We start from the raw sequence: 10,319 nt of genomic DNA on the forward strand, positions 1-10,319 counted from the left end.
ACTGACAATTTGTCTGTTCCTTTGTACTTGAAAATCAGTCTGGCTGGATATCCAACCCCTGACTCACATTTTATGTCCTTGAAGGTCTCAGATAAGAAACTTCATTTCTTTGGGTATAAAGCCCCACCAGTTTTAGTTAAAATATGATTTTCTTTCCCTTATATGTAGTTTCAGATGTTACTTATTTTAGGAAGGTTTTCTTGGATTATAGTTTTAATGTTTACTCTGTTCTCCTCCTTTGCATTTCATCTCTGGGAATTCTTATTATATGGATGCTGGCTCTTCTTTGCTTATCCACCAAGCATGTCCCTCTATCTTAAATCCTTTGTCTTTCTTATTGATTTTTAAAAATTTCCCCCTTTCTTCTATTTTTTTTTAATGTATTTTATTTTGAGAGACAGAGAGTGAGTGGGGGAGAGGCACAAAGAGAAGGAGACACAGAATCTGAAGCAGGCTCCAGGCTCTGAGCCGAGCTGTCAGCACAGAGCCCGATGTGGGGCTCAAACCCACAGACTGTGAGATCATGACCTGAGCCGAAGTCAGACGCCTAGCTGACTGAGCCACCCAGGTGGCCCCCTTTCTACTTTCTACTTATAGGGTATTACCTCTTGTATTCATTTGCTTATGTATCTTATGTTTTAGTTTTCATATCTGAAACATTTTTCTTTTAGTTCTATTTTTTTCTTGAGTTTATTCATCTCATTTATGAGTTTTCCTAATTCCAACTTATGTTATTCTTTCACATCTTCTATCTTTTTAAAATGACTTTTAGCTAGTTTTGAAATATTAGGTTAGAGTTTTCATTTCTTTTGTGAGTATACTTTCTGGCACAACTACATTGTCTTTAAGGGCATTACTTAGTCCCTTTTTTCTTATACTAATTTTGAGTGGAGTTTGATTTTAATCCTATTATTTTCCTCATATTTTTATGAAATTTTCTTAAACTGTCAGAAGGGAGGCTTGGTTTAGAATAATATTTAAATTTTGTATCTCTAGAATATCCTCCTCTTTATTTATAAGATAGTTCAAAACATGGTAGCTCACTTTCAGAGAATTCTTGGTTCTGTTCACCTCCCCAATTTTTATCTGGGCCATCTTTTTCTTTAGTTTCTGTGGTTGCTCCAATGCTTAGTTTGGATTCTATTCCAAGCAGTTTCTCCTTTATTGTCCCTCTAATGCTCAATTTGGATTCAATTCCAAGCAGTTTCTTGCAGTTCTCTTAGGAGATCTTATGTTGATTAGGTGGAGAGATTACAGGCCCAGACTGCCCCAGCTCCTTCCAGTCTTACTGTGAACCCCTTAATAACTGGGAATATGTCATCCTCTCCAGTGTCATCCACTGTGGTCAAATTAGCTTTCAACTAACTCTTAGTCATTTTGGAGTTATCAGGTCTATTAGACTGACTTTCATTGCCTCTTCTGACATAGATGCGGATACCACACAGATCTTTTTTTTTTAATGTTTATTTATTTTTTGAAAGACAGAGAGACAGAGCATGAGCAGGGGAGGGGCAGAGAGAGGGAGACACAGAATCTGAAGTACGCTCCAGGCTCTGAGCTGTCAGCACAGAGCCCAACACGGAGCTTGAACCCACCAACCGCAAGATCATGGCCTGAGCCAAAGTCAGCCACTGAACTGACTGAGCCACCCAGGTGTCCCTACCACACAGATCTTTTAATCATCAGTGATTTGTTCCCATTCAACCATATTTTGTGGTTTTGGGGGATATCTGATCACTTATACTAGTTTTAAGTATTATACATTCATTGTTTTATGTTGCCCTCTTCAGTTTTTTATTTAACATGCAAATTAGGATCTTGTGCCAGAAATGAACACAATTTTCCTCAATGAGAAAGTCTTGCTACCAAAATTATCTCAGCTCATCTAAATTGTGTGCTTAGTTATATATTAAATTTACATTCTGAGCCAAGCTCTTTATCTTGTTGTACACCAGTTATAAAGGGTTCATAAATCAGGAGCATGTTCAAGATGCAGTGATTTATAGAATTCTTTTAAGAAAAATTCAATACCAATTTGTAGAACAATAAGGTTAATTTAAAAGTACTTCTGCCAGGCACCTGGGTGGCTCAGTCGGTTGAGCATCCGGCATTGCCTCAGGACATGATCTCACAGCTGGTGGGTTCGAGCCCTGTATTGGTCTCTGTGCTCACAGCTCAGAGCCTGGAGCCTGCTTCTGATTCTGTGTGTCCCTCTCTCTCTGCCCCTCCCCTGCTCATGATCTGTCTCTGTCTCTCAAAAATAAACAAATGTTAAAAAAAAAAAAAAAAAAAAAGTAGTCCTTCAAAGTTCTTTGCTGAGACAGACAGACACAGTTAACTGTGTATACAGGAAAATAGTTATAACTTTTAACAACTAAAAAATTACCAAAATTAACTTAGAAGATATCAAAGAAAATTCAAGCTTCAGAAAATGATGTGCAAATGTGCTTTAGGCAATTGTACTTGTTAAAACATTATTTTCAGGTAGATTTCTTAAAATAACTCCTAACTTTGGACATAAATCCTTCTTTATCACATGTGTGTACTCTAGTTTCCATTCTGGTTTCAGTGATATCACTACAACTCATATGGTGGTTGGTAAATATTAATAAGCATTTTGAGAAAATTACATGTGCACTGATTTTCTTAAGAAAGACAAGAATTTATGGAAAATTTAATTTTTCATTAAACATATAGTTTTATTTTCTTTGCTGTCAAAAGGGTTTAGTGCAAAACAGAAGTCTTAGCAAACATGTGAAATAGTTACAGATTTTTACCATGCACTGGGGAAAAACACTATAGTGAGAATCTTGACTTTTCTCAATATGCTCTGCAAAAAGACTCCTCAGCCTATGTTTTCCACACATATTTTATGCACATATAATCTGTAATTTCCCATATTTCTCATTGACTGTGTCAGTGGTAGCCTACTGGCTTCGTGTACATCACAGATCAGACAAGTGAACTCTATTCCCAATGGCTGGCTGGAGAAGCATACTGAATATCTTTTCCACCAGCACCCATGACCAAAAAACAAAACAAAACAAATCAAAAAAATCAGCTATCACTTGCTATTCATGTCATTATTTTATAAGCAAATGGCCCACAGTGGACCTTGAATCGGAGGTACTATGTTGCATATGAAAAAGTTTAGAACAAAGGAAAGAATTATCGCTGATCATCTATTAGATTTAACCATGCGTTAAACTGAGAATATGCTCACTGCACATTTCCAATATATGACTAGGTGGGACTATGACAAGTAGCTGAAAATTAAAAACAACTGTGTCAAACCTATCTGGTTTATTTTAATGTAAATAATAACAACACTTCATTCTAATATAAAAATTCTGGGGCGATGCTAAACATAACATGACACAGCAAACTTTAGTTATTTTTACAGTGGTTCTGATTACAGACCACATGAAACTTTCTGAATTTTCTTGTAAAGCAATGTAGGATCAAGATGAGTTTTAAGTGGGTGGATGACATGTTCCTATTTGCATTTTTCAAAGCACCTCAGCTGCTGTATGGAGAATGGACTGAAAGGAGTAAAAGTGTAGGTGATAATTCTTTTGACTAACAAAAGTGGGGGCAACCATAATGATATGCCAGGTCCTATGCTAATCATGTTACACATATAATTTCAATTAAATTACAACAAATTTGTAACATAGCTATTATTGTTGGCATTGCCTAGCTAAGGCAACTGAGAACTATAAAGGTTAGGTAAATTGCTCAGGTTCACTCAGCTGCTAAATGCTAACGACGGGAGGAGCTCAAATACAGGTCTGGATTTCTTCAAGCTTAATTCTCCAACATATACTTTCACTTTTTGTATTTGTTTTCCCATTAGACTCCTTCAGAGAAGCAACTCTGTTTTTTCTTTTCTTTTTCTTTCTTTCAATGGTTATTTATTTTTGGAAGAGAGAGAGTACGCCCTCAGGAGAAGGGGACGGGGAGAGAGAGTGGACAGGATCTGAAGCAGGCTCTGGGCTGACCAGAGAGCGCATGCAGAGCCAAATTCTGGCTCGGTCTCACAAACTGTGAAATCATAACCTGAGCTGGAGTCAGACATTTAACCAAGTGAGCCACCCAGGCACCCCTTTTCTTTCTTTTTTTTTTTTAATTTAAATTCAAGTTGCTTAACATATGGTGTACTATTGGTTTGGTGAGTGGAATTTAGTGATTCATGACTTACCAGTCAGACTTACCAGTGCTCATCCCAATAAATGCACTCTTTAATGCCCATCCCCCATTTATCCATCCCCCTTCAACTCCCCTCCAAAACCATCAGTTTGTTCTCTATCTTTAAGAGTCTCTCATGATTTAGCAATTCTGTTTTTAAATGGCACTTAAGAGGGGCACCTGGGTGGCATCTGACTTCTGCTCAGAGCATCTTCTCATGACTCATGAGTTCAAGCCCTGCGTTGGGCTCTGTGCTTACAACAGCTCAGAGCCTGGAGCCTGTTTCATATTCTGGGTCTTCCTCTCTCTCTGCCCTTCCCCTGCTCACACACTGTCTCTTTTTCTCTCTCAAAAATAAACATTAAAAAATGTTTAAATAAATAAAATGGCACTTAAGACATACACTCCAGCACCTAAAAGCCTTCTGCAACCAAAAAGTTTCAATGTCTGCTGCTTTCACAATGAATATTCTATATTAAAGTAGTTTGGGGGCACCTGAGTGGCTCAGTTGTTTAGCGTTGGATTCTTCACTTTGGCTCAGGTCATGATCTCACAATATGTGACACTGACAGCACAGAAGCTGGCTGGTATTCTCTCTCTCCCTCTCTCTCTGCCTCTCCCCTGCTGGCACATGCATGACACACATTCTCTCTCTCTCTCTCTCTCTCTCAAAATAAATAAATAAACTTCAAAAAAAAAATAAAGTAGTTTGGAAATGTTTACCTGGCAAGGGTGTAATGTCTTGTGTTTATTAAAATTAGTAATGTCAGATTTAAAATACAATTCAGAAATTTTACTAATTTTTATGAATCATTAACGTAAGTAATCAAAAAGCAAGATTTGACTGCATCTCACTTTGAAAAAAAAGTGTAAGTGTAATAAACTTACTATCTTGCTTCAACAGGTTCAATGTCAAGGGTGTTAACTCCACTGCCATGGATCCTTTCAACATCTCTGTCTTTGTTTAACTCCAGTCCCAAAACCCTTGAATAAAATATAAAAGTAGAAAGGTAAGGGGAAAGAAGATAAAACAACAAAAAAGCAATTTAAACCTTAAAAACATTCTTATTTCACCAGAATTATATATAGTACAAAAATTGCAAGTAATGTTTAAATATTCTACCACATAGTCAAAGGTATTTATAGATTTTTAAAGATCTTATATGAATTTAAAAAATATGAACATTAACAACTACAAGTATAGAATTTCTCCTGAAGCATTATTTTATTATTTAAAAAATTTTTTTTTAACATTTATTTATTCTTGAAAGACAGATCATGAACAGGAGAGGAGCACAGAGAGAGGGAGACACAGAATCAGAAGCAGGCTCCAGGCTCTGAGCTGCAGCACAGAACCCGACACAGGGCTAGAACCTACAAAGCGCGAGATCATGACCTGAGCTAAAGTCGGACGCTCAATCGACTAAGCCACGCAGATGCCCCTGAAGCATTATTTTAAACTTCATTTAAAGGGTGTACTTTAAGGCATCTGGGTGGCTTAGTTGATTGAGCATCCAGCTCTTGGTTTTGGCACAGCTTATGATATTATGGTGTGTGGGTTCCAGCCTTACATTGGGCTCTGTGCTGTCAGTGTAGAGTCTGCTTGGGATTCTCTCTCTCTCTCTCTCTCTCTCTCTCTCTCTCTCTCTCTCTCTCTCTCAAATAAGTAAACTTAAAAAGAAGTTTAAAAAAATAACAGATGTAGTTTTTTAACACATTTACAGACTGAAATAAATGTTCATGAACAAAAGTTAAATTCGGATATCTTAAACCTAACTGAGGACACCTAGTGGACAAAAGCTTAAATTACAGTATTTTTAAAAAATTCCTGGGTTTCTTAGGCCTTAGGTAGAAACACATGATGAGGATGTTCTATTCAACAATTAAGCACCCTTTTAAAAATCCAAATATCTAAAAGTCAAAATAATTGACAAGTAGTCTTACAAATTAATAAGAATGAAATTTCCACTATCACATTGTCGGGCCCGCCAAGTTTTCTGTCTGCCTCAGGCAAGGATTATCACTCCGTTGAGTGAGCCAGTAAACAAGATTTGCATCTGGAGGCTGGAGATTGCCATTTCCTGGTCTTGCTGAGCTAGACGTGAGTGGCCAAGGCACACAAAAGATCACAACCGTATTCAGTGTTAGTTCTCCATCCCCCAAGATTGCTGAGGCAAAGTAGGGGCGCTTCTTTGATATGCATTTGACTCTGTAGCCTGCCTAGGTCAGCTTGCCTTGTCTTCCCCCCCTGAATAAAAGCTCTCTTTCGCCTGATTGGAGAACCGTGAGTTCTGTCTTTACTCTTTGCGTCTCCCTCTCCTGCCCCCTTTTTCTCTCCCTCCCTCAGGAGAAGGACCCGCAATGATTCTCCGCTCTGCCGGTCGGGGGGGACGAAACAGGTACCGCGCCCGCCGATCGCCAGGGACGAGCGGCCCCTGCCCTCGGGTTACGACATCACATAACTATAAACTATCATTATTCTGGAGAGGATATTAACATTAAATGAAAAGTGGTCATCACAATGACTAGCACATAGTAAGTGCCTATTAGAAGCTGTCTTAATCTGTTGGATGTTAAAGAATATTAACATTAATTTAATAAGAATGATTTCTAAATTCATTATTGATCAACATGATGCTAACTTACATGAAAATTTTTAGCCTAATTGGCAGTTTTATTAAAAACAAAAAAGCAATGCACACTGCTAGAAAAGATACAAACTGATACTTTTATGCATTCACAGTAGCAGTATTAATAATTACAAACATTTTGGTAACCATTTTAGCAATATAAAATGGTTGATTTAAAGCTATACATGGATATGTTATCTTGGATTTAAATAAAATTTTAAAAATAATTAGAAAAAATAAAGATATACATGTGGATTTGTCTTCTGGAACAAATTTAGCCTTAGGTTCAAATATCCAGTCTAACACTTATTGGCTGTCTGACCATGATCAAGAACAGTAACAGCCAATATTCAGAGCCGATTGTTCACTGACTCTGTAATTAGTGGCAATAATAAGTGTAATAAGTGGTAATCTTAAGTGGTAGATTTCCTAGGTCGTAGGTTATATTATTAACTGCTTCTCCTGATTATAAAGCCAAGACATAACTAATCTGCCCAAGGTCATACATCTAATAATTGGCTGAACTGGATCTGAATTCTAATACTTTTTCTCTAGACCATTATGCTGTTTTGCTATCTCTGAGCTTCAATATTTCACCAGAAAATAATTTTCACATTTTCCATTGAGATTTCCATTTCTTCTTAAAATACTTTTCTATTTGATGATTTTTCAAATTATATCATTAATGTGTGCTTCTTGTAACCAGTAAAATAATAAACAAATATGAACAAAGGTAATCATCCCTTCCTTAAGTTCCTTTCTCCGAACAATGAGAAACGTGGTTCTCATTATGAATATATTTCTTTGATCAATATTATTATATGTAACCAATCTCCCATCACCATATCATTCCCATCCTCAAAAAGAATGCTGCTCCCCAGGCTTGGACTTTGATTTCTGCCTCCTCCAACACCCCATCACCTGGGCTCATCAGTCCTCACACTTAGAGTAAGCACCTCCCTAACCTGGTTAGGGTCTGCATTATCATTCTAGGCCAATCTAATCCCTGCCTGTGTACAGACGCCTACCTCTGCCCAAACTAAAGACTTTAGGACTGAAGTTTTAATAAACTAAGAGGGGTTTAAATGAAGGAAAGTGGGGAGGTAATATGACAGGGAAATGAGGATATGGTGTGTGTAGAAGGAGACAGGGTGTGTAATAAAAGAGTTAATATAGCAGCCCAGAGACTGCTATCCTTAGAAAGGTCTACCTACAAGATCTGCTTTTGTCTGCTTCTGGGATTTCAGGAGGGCTCCCATTATTCCTGAATAGAAATAATGTGCCTAAACTCTGTGGAGTAAAAACGGTGCACTGTGATGAATATCTGAGAGTCTGGGGTTTTGCTACATGTTAGCTAGATGCATGTCCATGATAGGAATTTTGGTTCATGCTCTAAAAGAAGAACTAAACAAAGTTCTTCAGACAGAAGAGAAATGATACAGGAAGGAAACTTAGTATATGAGGATTGAAGAGAGCAAAAGAAATGATATATAGTTAGGTAAATGTAATAGACAATTCTCCTTATAGTATGCTTGACAGTTGAAAACAAAATGTATAACATTACCTGACGGGGTTTACAATATGATATGCAAGACAACAACATATGGTGTTGGTTTAAAAGTGGTAGTTTCTATATGCCAAATGGAGCAGGAAAATACAGATTCTAAGTAGAGAATGAAAGTGGGTATTTTATAATTCCTAGAAAAATCATTAAAATCATCATATAAAGAGATGTTGTAAGAGATTAATTAAAATGGAATATTAAATAATGTTCAAATAAAAATAGCCCTCTCCCCTCCAAAAAAAAAGGAGGAAAGGGGAAACAAAAATGTGTGCAACTAGCATGCTCATCCACCACTGGTGGGAACATAAGCTTTTAGAAAACCACCAGTTTCTTAAAAAGTGAAGCACAGGGGCACCTGGGTGGTTCAGGTGAGCCTCTGACTCCCAGTTTCATCTCAGGTCATGATCTCGCAGTTTCGTAGGTTCGAGTCCCGTGTTGGGCTCTGAGCTGACAGTGGGGAGCCTGTTTGGGATTCTCTCTCTGCCCCTCCCTTGCTGGTCCTGTTTCTATGTCTCTGAAAAATAAATAAGTAAGGGGCACCTGGGTGGCTCAGTTGGTTACGAATCTGACTTGGGCTCAGGTCAAAATCTCACTGTACATGACCGGTCCGTGATCTGGCTCTGTGCCGACAACTCAAAGCCTGAGGCCTGCTTCAGATTCTGTGTCTCCCTTTCCCTCTCTCTATCCCCTCCCCACTCATGCTCTGTCTCTTTCTCTCAAAAATGAAAAATAAAAACATAAAATAAGAAAGAAAATCAATCAATCAATCAAAACTGAAAAAAAAAGTGAAGCATATACTCCAGTCATTCCAGTTAGGCATGAATTCAAGAGAAACAAAAGCATATATCCATACAAAGACTCGTACATGAACATTCACAGATTTATATATAATAGCCCAAAACTAGAAACATTTAAATGTCCACCAAGAAGTGAATGGATAGAGGCACCTGGGTGGCTCAGTCGGTTGGGCACCCGACTTCAGCACAAGTCATGATCTTGCCGCTCACGAGATCGAGCCCCACGTTGGGCTCTGTGCTGACAGCTCAGAGCCTGGAGCCTGCTTCGGATTGTACCTCCCTCTATCTGCCCCTCCCCCATGTATACTCTGTCTCTCTCAAAAATACATAAACATTAGAAAAAAAAGTGAATGGATAAACTGTGATATATCCATACAATAGAATATTCCTTAACAATAAGAAAGAATCTTAAGTAGAAATTTCAAAATAATTATGCTCAATGAAAATAGCCAGACAAAACAGAATTTCATTTATACAAAATTCTGGAATATGCAGAGTAATCTATGCTGACAGAAAGCAGAGGAGTGGTTTCCTAGGGCAGAAACAGGATGAAGCAGGGAAAGAAAATAAAGGAATTATGATAAATTTCTGGCTTAGAGATATTTGTTATACTGACAGTAATGGGTTCAAAGTGTTTATGTATGTCAAAACTCATCCAACTGTTTACTCTAACTTGCGGGGGACCAGCCCACGCACCAGAGTCTAAGGGTCCCTGTTCGGGTGCCACTCGGTGCGGGGGACCAGCCCACGCACCAGAGTCTAAGGGTCCCTGAGTAGGGGGTTGGTGTCAGCGAAGTATCTATAAGAAAAAACACAAAGTGAATGGTGGCAAGATTGCACTTTACTGTGATGCTTAGGATCTTTATATACCATAGGTGATTACATCATTTTTCTAATGATTACATTGTTTGTAACTTCCAGAAAAAATTATTATTTTCATGGTAGCGAAAACAGAAAATCAAAACAGAAATGAGGTACAATACAGAAGATCAAAAAACATAATTCATCACTCAAAATACATCAGCAGGGGTTTGTTTTATGTATATAGTGATATTATTAACCGAAGCTTATGACAAGGCTATTTTTTCTTAAAGGTGAACATGATGATTTACGGGTAAAGTGCCCCTGACCAGGAAGGGA

At 37.8% G+C, this 10,319-nt stretch overlaps 1 protein-coding gene across 3 annotated transcripts in view; it reads right to left on the bottom strand.

Annotated features, from left to right (window-relative positions):
- Positions 1-10,319, bottom strand: part of ERCC8 (ERCC excision repair 8, CSA ubiquitin ligase complex subunit) — a 63,185-nt gene that overhangs the window by 44,996 nt on the left and 7,870 nt on the right. For all 3 annotated transcript variants that reach the window (XM_029942284.1, XM_029942285.1, XM_029942282.1), the window contains one exon: positions 5,077-5,172. In XM_029942284.1, the coding sequence (XP_029798144.1) occupies positions 5,077-5,172 (96 nt within the window). The remainder of the gene's footprint in view (positions 1-5,076; positions 5,173-10,319) is intronic.

Source organism: Suricata suricatta, chromosome 6 (assembly GCF_006229205.1).
Source record: "Suricata suricatta isolate VVHF042 chromosome 6, meerkat_22Aug2017_6uvM2_HiC, whole genome shotgun sequence".
In the NCBI taxonomy this organism is placed as follows: domain Eukaryota; kingdom Metazoa; phylum Chordata; class Mammalia; order Carnivora; family Herpestidae; genus Suricata; species Suricata suricatta.